The sequence below is a fragment of the Salmo trutta genome, chromosome 23, assembly GCF_901001165.1.
Source record: "Salmo trutta chromosome 23, fSalTru1.1, whole genome shotgun sequence".
NCBI lineage: Eukaryota > Metazoa > Chordata > Actinopteri > Salmoniformes > Salmonidae > Salmo > Salmo trutta.
Window position 1 is genome coordinate 19962432 of NC_042979.1, and position 20212 is coordinate 19982643.

The 20212-nt window shown below is 41.0% G+C and overlaps 1 protein-coding gene across 1 annotated transcript in view; it reads left to right on the plus strand.

Moving 5' to 3' along the window:
* LOC115159542 (astrotactin-2) overlaps positions 1-20212 on the plus strand; it is a 421339-nt gene that overhangs the window by 210684 nt on the left and 190443 nt on the right. Inside the window, exons 8-10 of the mRNA XM_029709358.1 lie at positions 4842-4926; positions 5617-5691; positions 8487-8624. Of these exons, the coding sequence (XP_029565218.1) occupies positions 4842-4926; positions 5617-5691; positions 8487-8624 (298 nt within the window). The remainder of the gene's footprint in view (positions 1-4841; positions 4927-5616; positions 5692-8486; positions 8625-20212) is intronic.

Sequence of the window (20212 nt, forward strand, 5' to 3'; positions counted from 1 at the left end):
TATGTGTGACATTTGTTTTGATTTAGAATGGACCATTATCATGCACCTGTATTGAAACGGGCAGCGGGAAAAACGAATTTAGTCTGTGCACTTAAATAACGAATGGAGGACACTTTTCCCCGTCGTTTATTTTAATGCCAGCCAGGTAGGCTATACTCCTGTTGTAAAGATAAGCAATGTGCTTAATATTAGGAAAGTAAAGAAATAAATATAGTAGGCATAGCCTATAGAAAGCTGAAGGGATCGTCCTCTTTTTAATAGAGGCCATCACTCAATTGCATAGCCTATAGAAATATTGTGCAACATGAGCTCATGGCACTCATGAAGTGTTTGATTACATTTTCAAATGCGTTTGCATTGATGTCAGAGTGATTAGAGGGACAACAGAGTGCTGAGTACCAGACAGTTAGCAAGTTTGGTAGGCTACTAATGACCAGCAGCAGCATCAGAGCTTGGAGAAGCCTAATTACCATGACTAAACGGTCACGTGGAATTTGACTACCTTCATGACTCGTGACCGCTGGTGTGGCGGTAATATGGTTACCGCAACAGCCCTAGTCTCCAGTTAACGCTCACTCTACTGTTTTTCATTTTGGCATTCATTTAGAAAACAAGAAATGCGCTGATGAGGGATTCTGGTTGCCAAAAGCATTTATGAAAGAGTTTGTTGTGAAGATTTTAGAGATGAGATGAGCGAGTGAGAAATGCAGGGCCAGAATTGTGTGTGTGAATGTGTGTGAGAGAAAGAAAGCGAGAGATAGCGATAGATCCAGAAAGAGAGTGAGAGAGGAAGATGCTGGAGAGAAGTACAAGTTAGCATTGGCTTGCAAAACTACCGCTAACTTTCTTCATAGTGGACACAGAGACATAACAATGTTACTCATTCAAGTTCATCTGACTCTGGGGAAGTCCTGAAGTATTCCTTTAAATATGCGTACAAAAAAATATTGAAATGATTTCCTGACCTTTCGATTATCTCTCTTAGATATAGGGCAGACACTTTAAAACATACTTTGTTGTGATTTAGTAAGGCAAAATTCAATGTTTCATCAACTAATAAAAAAATGTATACCTACAGGGGTCTTAAAATGTAAAATCAAATAGTTAAATTATCCTTGGTATGAACAACTTAATATGTCAGCTTAGTAGAAACCCAGCCCCGGTACTTTAGACTCTATAATTGCCTTACATTTATGAAATTCCTGAATTAATTGCTCTGATTTCTCATCCCTCAACATATGACCTTTTTTTGATGACAACATTTAGTTTTGTTTTGGCATTTTTTGTTGGAGTGGTTACAGGTACAATATTCATATTAGTAAAAAAAAATCCTCATAAAAAGCTTCTGATTAAACAAGGATCAAATGTTCCTTTATGAGCAAAGGAAGCTCTCACCTCCGACATCGAGCACTTTCAATTTGTCTCTGCCATTCAGCAGGTAGCTAGCAACACAAGAAAGTGGTGCACATTCTCACATCATTAAGGCAGTAGCTGTTCCCTGCTAGCCAAGGTGATTGTGCCTGAATCCGTTATGTCCCCGGCTCATAAACTCACTTAATGAATTATTAAGAACTTGGTGATAAAATGTGAATGGTGTTTCATGACTCCTGTTAATATATTTATTTCAGTGTTATAACCCCATGAGGGACCATGGGCCAGTCAACAGGAGGGTTATTCTGTGCAATGCTAATGTTATGGTCGACTTTTACCGCCAATGACAATGCATTTTTATAGGCTTTTCACACTAGTGGTGCATATGGAGCAATGCACAACTGTGCACACATCTCCATAATTGCAGTTTGACCATATGAAATCATTGACTGGCTACCAAAACTTCTTGCTCCGGCCAAAACGCTACGCCATGCCCACAGACGTTTCCTCTCCTCAGTGAGTTTGGATCTGAGTCCCTCCCGAAGATTTGTAGAATGGAAATCCATTCTAGACCGTCTGATTGGTCTCAGAATCCAATGGGTTGGGCCAGAGCCAGAACACATGTGGGTAAAGCGGCGTTTTTGAAATTTGGAATTCAATTAATACACACTTGTACATATGTGAAATAGGACAGATATAAGCACCCGCCAAATTATTATTATATAGATACTGAGTAAGAACTGTTTTTTTATTTTGTTTATTGTGTTTTTCACTCTGACTACCATTTGAATATTATCAAATCATATCAAATTATATTTGTTACATGCACCGATTACAACAACAGGTGTAGACCTTACCGTGAAATGCTTACTTACAAGCCCTTAACCAACAATCAAGTTCAAGAAATAGTTAAGAAAATATTTACCAAAAAAACTTTAATGAGGTTAATGAAAAAATGAGTAGTGAACATCCCATATACATTTCAACGAGTAAGAGGTGAGGAGGAGAATATCAAAAGTAGGAAGGTATTCTCCCTGAGAAAGAATTGTCGGCAGTTAGATAAACAATGTGATCATTATGTCCATGTCAGTAAGACTCAAGTGCCCCCAGCGGAGTTCATTTGACAACAGACATTTGTTACCCACTCCCCCAATTCAAATGGTTATATAGGTCCATAGCAAAACACCGTATAGTTCTGTAACAGCAGAGTGACATTCAGGAACAAATTGTTCAGCAGTAGACTGGGGCTTTGGTGGATGAGAGGCAGCCTGAACCATAGTGCAGCGATAATGTGTGTATTAGTCCCTCAATCCGCATCTCAAGATGTTCCATAGGCCCATAGAAAACAACTTATTTCTGTAACATCAGAGTGTTGAGAAACACAATGTTCTACAGTAGACTCAGGGCTGGGTTGGGATGAGAGGCAATGTAAACCACAGAGCAGTGATAATGCCTGCATGGCAGAAGACACAGAGGGAGCTTTCCCCTTATTCAGTGTTTGTTTTTTAGATATGTTTTTATGTTTTATGAATCTGCCGCCTTAAATCTACTGAGAGATCATAAATCAGCTCCCTGAGGCCTGGGGCCTGGGTTGAACAGGCCTGGCGCTTTCCCCCTGCTATGATTCTGTATGGATTAAAAACATGTGAAATGAAAGATGCATCATGTGCCACACTGTACCATTTCCCCCCTGCCTTGGATGCTTTCATCTGAGCAGGGGTGAGAGGGAAAAAGATACAATGAGTATCAAAAGCCGCATTTTAATCTTCTCTATTTTTGTTGACTTTGCATTCATTCTTTATTTTTTAGTTGTTTTGTAGATACAGTATGTGCAGATTCATAATTCACTTTGCTTTACACCTTTGCTGTTTTAGCGAAGTGTCATTGCACTGTTTATGTTATGCTATGGAACACTACCTTTTCAGAGCACCACCCCCTTATCCTTGGCGTCTATCTTTTCAAAGGCACTGTTTCCTCTATGGCAATGCTTTTGTCATACAGTAGTCTACCATAAAAGCTATGAATTAAATGTTTGCTTTCTGCCATTGAAAATGTTGTGGGTCCAAAGTGAAAAGGAATGGTGGTTTAGTTGATAGAGGGATGGGTCAAGAGAAATAAGTCTGGCCATTTCAAGTATACATCACACCAAGATGTACCACAGTCATATGTTATATTGTTGTGATGGTACTTCCTACCGTTATATCTACAATTTCATATGAGTTGCTTACAAAATAGAAGGAGAATACTGTACAGGATGGCCTCTGTTGATGTGTGGTGCATTGTAGAGGTAAATACATGCTTTTTCCTCAGAGAATACATCTGATGGGCGTCATTAAGAGAGGACTGGGAGTGAAGTACATGTAGTTAGATACCAGGTGAGAGAGAGTTTGGGAATGGGTGGTGGTAGAGATGGAGTCAGGGAGAGAACATGAAGGTTTGTTGTAGAGGAGGGTTGTTAAGGATGGAGGGAGTGAAGTAGAGAGTAACTAGATAAGTGTGGTAGATGTGTACAGGGTTGTTGTTAGAGTGCTGTTAGAGATTAGAGCTTGTTACAGCATTGGTTTGAAAAGTTGTTCTTGTTGATTTTGGGGTGGAGAGAGTACTGGGAGTCAAGAGTGGAGAGGTTTGATTACATTAAAAAAAAAATTGTAACTTTTTGCCCCTTTATCTCCCCAATTTTGTGATATCCAATTGGTAGTTGCAGACTTGTCCCATCGCTGCAAATCCTGTATGGACTCAGGAGAGGCGAAGGTCGAGAGCCATGCGTCCTCTGAAACACGACCCTGCCAAGCCGCACTGCTCACTTAAAACGGAAGCCAGATGCACCAATGTGTCGGAGGAAACACAGTCCAACTGGTGACCGTGTCAGCGTGCATGCGCCCGGCCTGCCACAAGAGTCGCTAGATCGCGATGGGACAAGGACATCCCAGCCTGCCAAACCCTCCCCTAACCCGGACGGTGCTGGGCCAATTGTGCACATCCTCATAGGTCTCCCGGGCGCGGCCGGCTGCGACACAGCCCGGGATCGAACCCGGATCTGTAGTGATGCAGTGACTTAGACCGCTGGCCACTTGGGAGTCCCACAGTGTTTTTTTAACCCAGAGTGTTTGGGGTTAAATGTTCATGGCCAGACAGTGTCTAGAATAAAGAGAATGTGAAGTTTATAAGACACCATGGGTGGATCAGAACATGCCAGGGGTGAGTGTTGAAGTTGTAGGGGGGCGTATTTACTCCAGTTTAGAGTTCCAGCAAGTCTGAGGTGGAGATTGAGGTGAGGCTTGCTATTGTTAGAGAAGAGGCGGGAGGTTGGTGTTGAGCAGTAGCTGCCAAACTAAGTCCAATGCCAACTGATTAACTGATTGTTGCCTAATTATGGATGAGCAGGGAGGCCCTGGAAGACACACGGGGTAATTTATTTGGCTGCGGGAGGAATTCATATATCTGTCACTTTGTTCCTCCCCATCCTGCAGGTGAATGCAGCTGTCATGAGGGCTATTCCACTGACCCGGTGCATAAACATCTCTGTGTTCGCAGTGACTGGGGACGCAACGAAGGGTGAGTCCTGCCGACTCTGCCCTGCACACTCACTGTCACCTCACAGACGAGACAAGAGGAGAAGAGAGACAGAGTGAGAGGGGGCGGGAGAGAGCAAAAGGGAAATGGAGAGGGAGGGAGGGATAGGGGGTGAGAAGGGAGGGAGAGCGAGAGAGAGGGAGAGGGTAAGATAGGGAGAGAGATAGAGAGGGAGAGGGAGATGAGACATTCATCACCTCGCCTTGTGCCCAGTCAAGTGTAAGCCCTCTTCCTGACTTAGACTCTGCATGCTAATTAACTCGACTGGCCCAACAGCTGGGCCAATAAAACGGCAGCCTCCTCTAGCTATGCAAATCCCCCATCATCATCATGAACGCGGTCCCTACCCACCAATCACAGATCCAATCCCATTTCGCCAATTCAGGAGTAAAGGAGGATCATCTTTGGTATTTAAAGCCAGACCTAATTGTATAACATGACCTTGCATAACTATGTTGTACTGAGCAGAAACCTGTACTGTATATCAACTCACTTACTTATTAATCTATTCGTTTTGTAATATGGTGTATTAACATTTTCCTGCCTCTGATTTTGCCTCTGCAATTTAGCTTCTTTTGATCGTGCATGAATGTATAAGAAGAGTGTGTTTATAAATGTGCATTGTTCAGTGTATACATAGAATGGTCCTCTTCCTCCCTGCTCTCTCCCCAGTCCCTGGCCCTACACTAACCTGGAGAAGGGGTATGACCTCGTCACAGGGGAGCAAACGCCAGAAAAGATTTTCAGGTGAGGAGACATGTTAATCCAAGCGCCCTCGTCTGAGAGCATAGCTGGTGGTCTGCCAAAATAATGTCTTTCAGATCAACTACTCTGAAGTCTGGAGAAACTGGAACGTTGTGTACACTACCAGCCACTTCCACACACTATAGGATCTGGGACTGTGTGATTGTCACCTCCATACACCCGCCTCTGCTTCTGCTCTGAACACAAAAGTACACACACACACAATAGTGTATGACCGATAGTACACAATAATGCACACACACACACACACACACACACACACACACACACACACACACACACACACACACACACACACACACACACACACACACACACACACAGTATGCGGCCCTGTGAAGAAATAGCCAGAAGGTATGTCATGGACAGGGCTTTTAAGTACTCTTAGTGCCAGTCTTTGTCACAGGGACATTCTTGACAGGGACATTCTCTGTGACATTTTCCTGAGGAGTGCTAGCACAAATGCTCTGTACAGTTGGATGTGGCTGTGCCAGTCAATAGAAACATTCAAGGGCTTCTAACCCATGCCTTTGGCAAATTAGTGGTTTTCTTCAAAAGACCCCCTTTCTGGGGTGTGTTGTAATTGGGGAGGTCATGATGACTTCAAGGAAGGGGTGTCAGAGAATATAGTTTAACCTCCCAAAATAAGAATAGACTAGGTGATGTAAGAGTGAAACAGTAAATAATATGAAATGGGGCTGTAGGTTTTTATGGCACCGCAGAATAATCTTAAATCCTATGATGAATTTGTCGCTCGGAGCCTCTACCTTGCAGTTGAGAGAGATAATTATATTTCAAATATTGCCTTTCTGTCGCTCTTGTCAGAATCACTACAGATCTTTTCTCAGCTTTTCATGAATAAGCTGTTTTCCCTGGCATAATCAAATGCCTGGTGTGGAAGTTTATAGGGAAAAAACCCTGAGAATATCTCATATTTATTTTTCTTAACCGAGCTGTCATCACCCTCTGATTCTCTCCTGTATTCACGCACATGCATATGTACGTGCACACACACACACAAACTTGTACCCCCCACACACACACCTTTGATAAAGCCTCCAGGTGTGTGTGATGGATGGGGAGAAGAGCAGGGGCCGATCAATGGGCTCCATAGTGAGAGGACGGAGTGAGCGGGATACTGGCTGTCAGTGTCTTATTTATGAGTGGACGTGGCCATTGATCAGGCCTGATTCATTGTGTTCCTGTCTATATCCCAGGTCAGGGCCGGTCGCACTCTGCCCACTGCTCTGAGCACCTCTTTAAATGACTACTGACAAAGAGCTTATAAAATGAGATATTGGCTGAAGTCTCCATAACATAACGCAGCATTGGCAATGGCTTTAACGTCAGTCACAAGGCCATGACAAACAGCCTAAGCCACGTTGAGTAAACCATTAGCAGAAGATGTTATTATGATTCATAATAGATCTCTTTCAGTCTTTGATAATGACACAAACAATATACATTTGATTTTAATACATTATCGAGTAATAACTCAATATCTGAGAATTGTATTCAAATCAAATGTATTTTTTGTGTATCATTATTGAAGACTCAAAGAGAATCTACACAAATTCTTTCTGCAAGGTAATAACTTATTAATATCTGTGTATTCATAACTTCCGTTTATACCTTATTTATGCCTGTGTTTCTTATTCACTGATAATTCATGGAAATGCAGTTTTGATTGAGCCTACGAGAATACATTTTCTCTTCATATTCCTACTCCATTAGTCGATAAAACATTTGCAGCTCAAGCTAATGACCCAACTCGTTTAGAGAACATTTGTTGCTTGATCAGCGATCACACTGCACACTTAATGCTGGTTCTCAGTAAGAGTCTATACACAGGGATTAACGGTCATAAACTGTATGTAAAATGTTTAAAATGTTTAATGATAATTGTGTAATATGACATAATGTTAATTACCGTGGTAGAACTACTAATATTAACACTACTGCTGTAGCGCTGTTGAATGACTGATAACACTGTTGAATGACTGATAACACTGTTGAATGACTGATAACACTGTTGAATGACTGATAACACTGTTGAATGACTGATAACACTGTTGAATGACTGATAACACTGTTGAATGACTGATTACACTGTTGAATGACTGATTACACTGATGAATGACTGATTACACTGTTGAATGACTGATTACACTGTTGAATGAGTGATTACACTGTTGAATGACTGATAACACTGATGAATGACTGATAACACTGTTGAATGACTGATAACACTGTTGAATGACTGATAACACTGATGAATGACTGATAACACTGTTGAATGACTGATAACACTGTTGAATGACTGATAACACTGTTGAATGACTGATTACACTGATGAATGACTGATAACACTGATGAATGACTGATAACACTGATGGAACTCACACAGCATCGGTCAGGTCATGTGGTCAGGAAAAGCCCCCTGGCCCAAAGTCTAAACATTATGCACAGTAGAATGGATCAATATTCTCTTATCTCAACTTTCCTCATGTAAGCACTAACTTTTTAGTTTAATGCTAAACACAATTTAATGATATGCATTTTGGTGCCACCTCCACCCCATTGCTTTCGATACAGATGGCATTGATAACAAATATAAACAGACAAAAATGACTGTGGCTCTATGTCAAAATGACAGGCCCTTACCAGCTGTTATAATGCTGACTGATCTATATTTAGCTGATGGTTTAATATGGAGGGTGATCACGTGCTTGTCGTTTTTGACACTTAAGTATTTCATTGTCTCTGTGCCAATGCAGGTCGTCCTACAGCCTAGGCCAGGGTCTGTGGCTGCCAGTCAGTAAGAGCTTTGTGGTGCCACCGGTGGAGCTGTCAATCAACCCCATCGCCAGTTGCAAGACTGATGTGCTGGTGACAGAGGACCCTGGGGATGTCAGGTCAGTTTACCTTTAAAAATACAATGTGTGGGCAGAGATGTATTTTCTGAGACCTGTTCTAAGGTCAGTTTACCTATAGAAGCTTCTCTGTATGTGGGGGTGAAGATCGCCTCCGAAAACCTGATCAGAGGTCCATTTTTCTTTCTTCTAGTGGTTAAGGTTCTGTTTTATGATGGGTAGGTTTAATTTACATACTGAACAAAAATATAAACGCAACATGTAAACTGTTGGTTCCATGTTTCATGAGCTGAAATTAAAGATCACAGAAATGTTACATATGCACAAAAGCTTGTTTTTCTCAAAGTTTGTGCACAAATTTGTTAACATCCCTCTTAGTGAGCATTTCTCCTTTGCCAAAATAATCCATATACCTGACAGGTGTGGCATATCAAGAAGCTGATTAAACAGCATGATCATCACACAGGTGCACCTTGTGCTGTGGACAATGAAAGGCAACTCTAAAATGTGCAGTTTTGTCACACAGATGTCTCAAGTTTTTCAGGAGTGTGCAATTGGCATTCTGACTACCGGAAAATTGGCATGGTGACTGCAGGAATGTCCACCAGAGCTGTTGTCAGAGCATTCAATGTTCATTTCTCTACCATAAGACACCTCCAACGTAGTTTTGGAGAATTTGGCAGTACGTCCAACCGGCCTCACAACCGCAGACCACCGGTAACCATGCCAGACAAGGACCTCCACATCCGGCTTCTTCCTACCTGCGGGATAGTCTAAGACCAGCCACCCGGACAGCTGATGAAACCGGGGATTTGCACAACCAAAGAATTTCTGCACAAACTCAGAAACTCATCTGCATGCTCGTCGTCTTCACCACGGTCTTGACTGGACTGTTGCAGTAATTAGTCTTCTCCCAGCTCTGATGATGCTGATGGTCATTAGCTAACTGCCTGGTACTCAGCACTATTGTCCCTCTATTCACTCTGACATCAATGCAAATGCAATCGAAAATCTAATCAAACACTTCATGAGAGCACATGAGCTCATGTTGCGCAACATTTCTATAGGTTATGCAATTGCGTGAGAAAACAGAGTGATGGCCTCTACTAAAAATAGGATGATCCCATCAGCTTTCTATAGGCTAGGCCTACAATATTTATTTCTCAACTTTCCTAATATTAAGCACATTGCTTATCTTTACAACAGGAGTATAGCCTACCTGGCTGGCATGAAAGTTAACCACGGGAAAATAATCCTCTATTTGCTATTTAAGTGCATAGATGACATGTATTTTTTCCTGCTCCCCCTGTTTCGAGATTAGTGTATGATAATGGTCCATTCTAAATCAAAACTAATTTCACATGTACAGTAACAGTCAAAAGTTTGGGCAGACCTACTCATTCAACGGTTTTTCTTTATTTTTACTATTTTCTACATTGTAGAATAATAGTGAAGACATCAAAACTATGAAATAACACATATGGAATCATGTAGTAACCAAAAGAAGTGTGAAACAAATCTAAATATATTTTATATTTGACATTCTTCAAAGTAAAAGAACAGCTCAAAAAGCCAAGAGAAACGACAGTCCATTGTTACTTTAGGACATGATGGTCAGTCAATCTTTAAAATTTCAAGAACTTTTCAAGTTTCTTCAAGTGCAGTCGCAAAAACCATTAAAACTATGATGAAACTGGCTCTCATGAGGAGCGCCACAGGAAAGGAAGACCCAGAGTTACCTTTGCTGCAGAGGATAAGTTGGAGTTACCAGCCTCAGAAATTGCAGCCCAAATAAATGCTTAACAGAGTTCAAGTAACAGACACATCTCAACATCAACTGTTCAGAGGAGACTGTGTGAATCAGGCCTTCATGGTCGAATTGATGCAAAGAAACCACTACTAGAGGACACCAATAAGAAGAAGAGACTTGCTTGGCCCAAGAAACACGAGCAATGGACATTAGACCGGTGGAAATCTGTTTTTTGGTTTGATGAGTCCAGAGTTGAGATTTTTGGTTTCAACCATTGTGTCTTTGTGATACACAGAGTAGATGACCGGATAATCTCTGCATGTGTGGTTCCCACTGTGAAGCATGGAGGAGGAGGTGGGATGGTGTGGGGGTGCTTTACTGGTTACACTCTGTGATTTATTTAGAATTCAAGGGGCACTTAACCAGCATGGCTACCACAGCATTCTGCAGCGATACTCCATCCCATCTGGTTTGCGCTTAGTGGGACTATAGTTTGTTTTACAACAGGACAATGGCCTGCATACTCACCAGACTTGTCACCCGTTGAGCATGCTCTGCATCAACGTGTACGACAGCATGTTCCAGTTTCCGCCAATGTCCAGAAATTCCGCACTTCAGGTGGGACAACATTCCACAATCAACAGCCTGATCAAATCTATGTGAAGGAGATGTGTCGCGCTGCCTGAGGCAACTGGGGTCGGAAACTTTCTGGGAAATTTCCAGAAATTTTCCACGGGAAGTTAAGTCTGGGAATTTTGAGAATTTTGCTTAAATTCATACAAAAATTTGCTTATAACAGTGAACTTTTTTTTGTGGGATACACATAAGGCAATTCTAGGTCTTGTGGCATATTTTGTTTAAACTATCCCGAATTCAATGGAATTGCAACCCTCTGCATGCACAGTGCATTCTTCCGTCACATGTGCAGTGCACTCTTCCATCACATGTACAGGTGATCTTGCACACTAATGAGATGCTATTGAGGCCACACTACTACACTGTCTGAGCCAAGGACTTCATACTTTCTGGTAAGTTTTGATTATAATACTGGGTGGGGTGAATATATTTTATATGACATAGATGATTTTTTTGTTAACTAGTAAATGGTAGCCTACAGCAAAGTGTGTTTAAATCATGTCTAACTTAACAATTTCTGGTAGTTAGTTTTTGCTACCATGTGGGTTTTAGCTTGCTTGAGCCTGCTAACTGAGGAGTGTTAATTCACCTGTTTCCATTCAAGTTTCATTTTAAAACATGTATCTTACAAAGGAGTTGTTTAATCTAACTGCTTAACTATTTATCCGTACATGGAATTATATTTGGGGTTATTTAAACAATTATTTTCTAATCTTTACAGGAAAATGCCACGGGCACTATCTGATGTGTGGAGACATTTCACTGTAGTTAATGTAGAAGGAAAAGCTGTGTACATTTGCAAATACTGTGCCAAATCATATGTGAAGAATGCACTAAAGATGCAGAATCATCTGGCCAAATGCATAAAGTTCCGTCAGCGCTCACAACAAGCAACCTCTGACAAACGTCCATCTACTTCTATTTGAGGGGAAAATGATGAATCAGACACCTTATTGATAGCAACAGCTCATGGTCCTCCTGGAATCAGAAGTTGTTTTGACTCAATGGAGTAACGTAGTCAGAGAAATGCTGGTGATTGTCTTGCTCGAGCTGTGTATGCAACTGGTTCATCTCTGATGCTCACAGGCAATTTGTATTGGAAGATATTTCTGAATGTTGATCGCCCAGCATACACCCCTCCAACCAGACATGTTTTATCTACTAATTTGCTGGATGCAGAGTTCAACTGAACGTCAAGCAAATCAGAGAAACAGACTGTATTGCAATCATCTCTGATGGGTGGTCAAATGTTCGTGGGCAATGAATAATGAGCTACATAATCTCCACCCCTCAACCAGTATTCTACAAGAGCACAGACACAAGGGACAACAGACACACCGGTCTCTACATTGCAAATGAGCTGAAGGCAGTCATCAATGACCTTGGAACACAGAAGGTATTTGCACTGGTGACAGACAATGCTGCAAACATGAAGGCTGCTTGTTCTAAAGTGGAGGAGTCCTACCCTCACATCACACCCACTGGCTGTGCTGCTCATGCTTTGAATCTGCTCCTCAAGGACATCATGGCACTGAAAACAATGGATACACTCTACAAGAGAGCCAAGAAAATGGTTAGGTATGTGAAGGGTCAGTGAGTTATAGTAGCAATCCACAGTTGAAGTTAGAAGTTTACAAAACTCATTTTTCAACCACTCCACAAATTTCACAAATGTGGATATAGGGAAGGAACATCTCAAGACATCAGTCAGGAAGTTAAGCTTAGTCGCAAATGGGTCTTCCAAATGGACAATGACCCCAAGCATACTTCCAAAGTTTGTGGCAAAATGGCTTAAGGACAACAAAGTCAAGGTATTGGAGTGGCCATCACAAAGCCCTGACCTCAATCCCATAGAAAATGCGTGGGCAGAACTGAAAAAGTGTGTGCGAGCAAGGAGGCCTACAAACCTGACTCGGTTACACCAGCTCTGTCAGGAGGAATGGGCCAGAATTCACCCAACTTATTGTGGGAAGCTTGTGGAAGGCTACCTGAAACTTTGACCCAAGATAAACAATTCAAAAGGCAACGCTACCAAATAGACAGTCTCCTGGGGGGGAAGGAGTCTCCAAGAAATGGCCATATCACAGTCTACTGATATGGACAGCACCATCAAGAGGATCCTCCTGGATGATGTATTTTGGGAGAGAGTGGTAAGCAGCCTGAAACTCCTGAAACCTATAGCAGTAAACATTGCATGGATTGAGGGAGACAATGCCATCCTGTCTGATGTTTAGACTCTGCTTGTAAATGTAAGAGAAGAAATCCCTACTGCCCTGCCCACTTCACTGTTGCTCCAAGCAGGGGAAACTGCAGTTCTGAAATACATCAAAAAGCATAAAGACTTCTGCCTGAAGCCCATACACACCGCAGCATACATGTTGGACCCCAAGTATGCTGGCAAGAGCACCCTGTCTGGTGCAGAGATCAACAAGGCCTGTAGTGTCATCACTACCGTGTCTTGCCACCTTGGCCTGGATGAGAGCAAGGTTCTTGGCAGTTTGGCGAAGTACACTTCCATGCAAGGGCTTTGGGATGGAGATGCAATATGGCAGTCGTGCCAAAATATCTCATCAGCCACCTGGTGGAAGGGACTTTGTGGATCTGAGGCTCTTTCCCCTGTTGCCTCCATCATCCTCCAAATCCTACCAACATCAGCCGCCTCAGAGTGCAACTGGTCCTTGTTTGGGAACACACACACCAAAGCACGCAACTGGCTGACCAATACAAGGGCTGACCAATACAAGGGATGGCTCGCCTGACAACGATCCATCCTCAACAAGGTTGGAAAGTGACAGTGAAGATGAAGCCTCAGAGTCTGATGTTCAAGAAGTGGACATTGAGGAGGTCCAGGGAGAAGACATGGAAGCCTGAGAGGAAGACAACCAGAGCTTTAGTTTCTAGACTATCATTTTACAGATGTATGTTGAAAATGTTTTTGGGAGACGTGATGGATCGTTGGGGATCATTCAATATTCCCTTTCTTTTGTTTTTCAGTGAAATCATCCCATGTGAAGAGTCAACTCATTTAATTAAAGTTCAATTTGTAACTAAATTGTTTTTTTTTTCTAATGGAAGGATTTAATAATTTGCAATTATGTCTCCTTATGATATGGTAAATATATCCAATGCAAAAAACATTTACATTTAAATGGTATTAATATGAATTTGCATATATTTCAGTGAATTCCTATATATTCCTGTTAATTCCTATATATTCCCATTTATTCCCATGGAAAGTTTCCACTTCTGAATATTCACCAAAATGTGCAACCCTAGTCACACCAGATACTGACTGGTTTTCAGATTTTTTTTAAAAGGTATTTGTGAACAGCAGATGCAAATCTTTATTCCCACTCATGTGAATAGATCAGGGCCTAATTCATTTATTTAAATTGACTGCTTTCCTTATATGAACTGTAATGAACTGTAAATTATAAAAATCTTCGAAATTGTTGCATGTTGCGTTTATATTTTTGTTCAGTTTCGATCTGTGCTTAAAGGGCATGTTCTCTCGCAGTTTCCACAATGATTCTGACCATTTAGACTTCCGTCATCGTCAAACCATAGGATTAATAAGACACACACAAGAGATTTCATATATTACGATGTTACTTGGGTCATGTTAGTGTGAATAAAATTGTAATGGTATCCTGTCATCCCACAACAGAGAACTTCTAGCCACAGCACAAACGCCTACAGTGACATCAGCAACTCATGTCAACAACTAAGTGGTGGTTGATGGATAGATATGGCTAAGCATTCGATCTAATACTGTCTGACTGTATACACCATGCTAGCAAAGGCAGGCAACGTTGATAAAACCACTTTTCAGCAATTTCTTGTTTTATAATGGTTTGAAAACTACTTTACAGTATGTGGTCCATAGGCGATACATGTACTAATTGCCACAACATTAACATATGGACGTAAAATGGCGACAGGCAGCATTTCATTAGTGATTCTGGAGGAGAGGCCTAATTGAGAGTGGAGCGCTCCCTTGGCAATAGTGTACATCTGTGCTTACTACTCCAACGTTCTGTTGTCCCAGAAAGAGGATTACTATCCCACTGCCAATTAATTAGGACGTGCATTTGAATAAGCTTGTGATGGGAGAAAACTGTGAAGAACAATGTTGAGATCAATAGCAGTGTTCAACAAACACTTGATCATACCTTATCAAACATATGAACAGGTACAGGCATGATTGTATTGGTCGTTTTAGAAAGCTGGTGTTGCTAGGTGATCTTTTTTTCTCTATTTTTACCCGGAGAAAAAGGTAATTACTCCATTGTGCTTTTTCAATATCTTGACTATCACTCAGTAGTGTTCTGGTGATGAATAGATTTCATTACAAGTTCAATTCCGGTTCAGAAGTAGAACACCAAATTGACCAGCTAAAATGGAGTGGGGACTTGCCATTATGGCTGAACAGCAGAGAGCCCCATTTACGTTACAGCAATTTGGGTTACAGCAATTAATCTCGAAGCCAACATGTCTTTATGAAAGGACAGTGCATGTTCCCTGCTCCATTCCAGTGGCATAATTTCAGAGAACTGGGACTCTCAGAGGGGCTGTGTGTGTGTGTGTGTGTGTGTGTGTGTGTGTGTGTGTGTGTGTGTGTGTGTGTGTGTGTGTGTGTGTGTGTGTGTGTGTGTGAAAGCAAACATGTCCAATCTGTCCTCACTAATACAGCTGTCAGCTGTGTGAGCGGACATCTGGACCCAGCAAATAAACTTAATGCTCTACTTTTGTGCTTATAATAATGGTTATAATGCTGACTTTGAATAGTTGCCTAGTCTTGAAACCTTTGATTTAAGACCACAGTGTGTGCATAGTTGAACACTGACCATAAAGGAATAATGATCCACTATAGATCTTTAACCGGATGCTTATTATAGACATTGCTGCAGTACTGTATCTCCGTTGTGCAGTATGATGAAAAGGCTCTGCTGTGGATGTATGTTTGAAAACGTTATTCAGTGAAACATAGATAATTCCTATTTAAACAAACCCAACCAACTCCACTGTAGCAGCGAGTGTTCTCGTCCGCTGGGAGTGCTAGCCTACTGAATGATTCATCAGCCTTAATTACTATTTAACATCACACCAGGAACTAAATAATAACTTTGAAAACATTAACGAAGGGAACATAACATTTTATGAGTGATTAGACTGGGTTTCTGTAGAGAATATATAATTAGGCGAAGCGTTTTGGTTGGGGGGTGGGGAATCCTGTGGGGCAGCTCACCCCTCTGATGCTCTCCAAGAGAAAATGTATTCAGTCAGAGACTGCGTCAGTCAGCCATGATAGTCATGATAGATGTATTGATGCTGAGCGTTGATGCATTGCTCCAAGAATCCAAGGCTGGATGGAATTCAGTCAATGTTGACATGTCTACACGGTGTCTTTGTTTAGAACAACTGCCCACACACTCACTAGCAGTGAGTTTTTACAGTTCTGATCATTATTATTTTGTTGTATTTGTCCATGGGAAAAATAAATTGTGTCTAAATATTACATTGCCTAAGTACTAAATGACTATGAATTGAGACCTAAGTACCAAACGACTATTGATTGAGGCCTACAATGGTTCGTCCTTTTAAAGTTACACCGTACTGCGGCACAGCTTGCATGGTGCAGCAGAATTCTGTGGCACGTTATTTAAGTGTGAACCACTGGTACCATTAATGCTAGTTAGTGCTAGTTTGACCATCAGAGGGCATCTTTGAGAAGCATCTGATAGTCTTCAATAGTGGCTGTACTAGAGAATTCAAAACCTTTTTTTGTACGAACACAGTATATGGGACAGATTTTAAGAAGTTTTGCTTAATTAATTTGATTAATATTATGGTGTTTCTATTCCAAGATAAACAAAAAAAACCTGGGTTTCCGCTAGGATGGAACGGAAAATATGGCGCTGTACAACGTGACAGTCGTTGGCTACAGTACTGGGCTATTTAGCTAAAGAATCCCCGTGTCAGGTGGGCATGCGGGAGACAAATACACAAATACATTTGAACTCAGTTTTTCACAATTCCTGACATTAATCCTAAAAATTCCCTGTCTTAGGTCAGTTTGGATCACCACTTTATTTTAAGAATGTGAAATGTCAGAATAATAGTAGAGTGTTCAATTTCCCAACGGGGAGGAAGGTGTAGGCTGTCCTTGTAAATAATAATTTGTTCTTAACTGACTTCCCTAGTTAAATAAAGGTTACACTAAGAGCATAACATTTCTTCCTTCTAATTTTCTAATTCTAGTCTAACCAATACCCATTTACATACCCAAACAGAGATTCAGGGAAAATAAAAATCTAATTGATTTACCAAGACCAGTCCCTATGCTTGTCTCAGAGCAGCACGAAACGGTGCTAAAATAGTTGTAGGCTATTGTTTCAAATCCTATTGCTTCTAACTTCAATATGCTCTTTAAATAAATAAGACCTACACCACTTTTAACAGCACATTACTCAACACTACTGAGACTCAAGTCACCTACGGTAGGCCACAGTATATCGAAAAATATGACGTAAATCTCTGTCAATAATTACATATAGAGGATTGGAGGGTATTTCTGTAATTTAGTGATATTTATCCCCATAATATTTTGTTATGGATCCATAACTAAAATAAACATTGGCATTTTGAAAGAGTATTTTTATCATTATTTTATTAACGAAAGCATAAAGATGCCATTATTATTTACATTATTTTAGTTTGAACGTGCAGACTGGCACTAAGAACAGAACAGCGGGAACATTTCCCTAGTTAGCGCCATTATTAGTGCAATGCCCCTTAAAGTGTTGCCAATGTGGCGGGGTGGAGGTCCACCCCCCCCCCCCCCCCCCCCCCCTTCCTCCTCCTCCCTTCCCCATGGGCTAGGTCGGTCTTCTGTGCGTGGCTCTGCGGCCCTCCCGTGCCCCCTGAACCTTGCGCGCTTTTAGTGGATACAGCTGGAGAACTGCAAGGCAATCCCAATGTGCGTCACTCAGGAGCCATGACCAATATGACCAATATATATTGTCCTGCTAATAACAGGGTCAATAATATACCTGTGAGAATATCGAACAGGCTTTTATATAATTCTACATTAATAATAATAATAATAATCGCATTGTTTAAAAAATAACAATATTTTGGAGATGATTTTGTTTTCAAATAACGTAAAATGAGCAAAAATAAAGGCCATTCTTGAACATGGGGTGAGACATTGTTACTAATTTGTAAATAAAGCCAGTCTGTTATTTATTTCTGTTTTGAGATGGAGAGAAACCAGAAACCTACAGTCATCTCATGGGTCTCCCAGTAGAGGTCAACACGGGTATTGAACCAGCATCTGTAGCAACACAGCTTGCACTGCTATGCAGTGTCTTAGACAATTGCGCCACTCAGGCACTGTACAACATGACTGGTCTGGAGTGGCCTACAGTACTACAGTAAGAACAAAATAATCATAACAAAATAAATAATAAAAACCTTAGTGTAACCGCAGTTTTAGTAAGTAGTACTGAAGTCGTGCACAATTATCAGTTTCTATTTAGGTGTAAGTCGCCCATTCATTGTCAGTTAGAGACACATTAGGACCCAAAAGCACAATCATTGCTCTAACTCCCCATTGCGCTGGTCTGGAGCAATGAAGTGTTGACGCAGGGTACTGTACTAAACCACAAATTACCTCTAAGTCCCGCAGTATAATCACAAAACATTTAGTGGAGCAGCCACTATAAGTACCAAAAACTATGAATTGAGGTCTATGTACCGAACGACTGTGAATTGAGGCCTAAGTACCAAACGACTATGAATTGTGGTGTAAGTACCAAACAACTACAATGCAGTATACTACAGTATGTCGATATGACTACCATGCAAACAATGCAGACAGATGACTAGTCATAACGGCACGTCTTTTCAAAGAAAACCTCTGCTCTTTAAGAGAGTACACCCAGCAATTGTTCATTCATACTGTTCTCTCATAGTGATTTTAAAGAATAGAGTAGGCTTGCTGTAATGAATGATTAGCCAATTTGCTAATTCAATTTCTTCCCAACCACATTTTGAAGCGGCTATGTGAACTTTTCTGAGTTAAAATGCTGAGAGATATTAATTTGTCTGGCTGTCTCTGAAACTTTGTTAATTTCTGGTCTGTTTTAATTAAGTTCCAGAAGCCAATTATATCCCTGGAGAAGGCCCTGGCATTTAAAGCCAGATGGTAATCAATTGTGGGGAAGAATCATTCTCTGAATTAAATACACTAGTCACATTAAAACATGGGTATGGTAGTGCAGGGGGCAATGTTGGCAGAGCTTACTGCTGAACATTGATTTATGATGATTTGAATAAAAAGGATTACTGGATTTGATGATAAGAGTGTGTTCCCCGTTTGCTGATAATGTAGCTAATGTTGGATTGTCAGATAAATGCGTTATGCATACACATGATACAGGATATTCTGCACCCCCCAACAAATATATACTAAACACAGAACATGTCAAATATCTTATAGATTCAGTTCTAGCTCTTTGGTAATGTGTTGATTATATGACTGTAAAGGAAATCTTATGATGTGACTAGAACATATTATTTGACTTCCCAGTGTCATCATCTCTACATCTCCACAGCACACTGCTACAATACTGTTTTCACCCACTCTCCATTGAGGTTCTTCGCCAATTACAGTATATGACCACTACACCATGACACACTTTCTCTGACAATCTCCTTTTATGAACCATCTCCATCCACTGTGGTATGCTGTGAGGTACTGACAGATTAGCAGACTGATATCCTCATAACACTAGGCTATTAATGCTTTAGAAGATCAATATCAGAGGTACTAATTGTACTGTATTCAATGGCTTATTGTTGGTTTTGAAATTGAAGCATATTGCAGCTGCAGTAGTGGTGAACATACTGTGTTAAACATGCTGTTTAATGTTACTTCAATCAAACATGGGAAAACTCCTTGACCTTTTAAGATACCATATTGTAGACTTGTCAAGGCTAGACTTTTCTTGGCCTGATTGGGTTGTAATGGGTCAATCTGGGCAGTGTTGGGTGTGGCTCTCCGGATCTAGAACAGGATTGGTCCATCACAAACCTCAATGAACCATCACCCCCACAAAATAAAGATTGGTTTTATTTTCAATTTTTCTTCCAGCAGAGATGAATAAAGCCAGGCTGTCGAAAAAACACTTCATAAATCTTCCAATCAATGGCACATCAACCATTTTGAACTGTGCTCAAA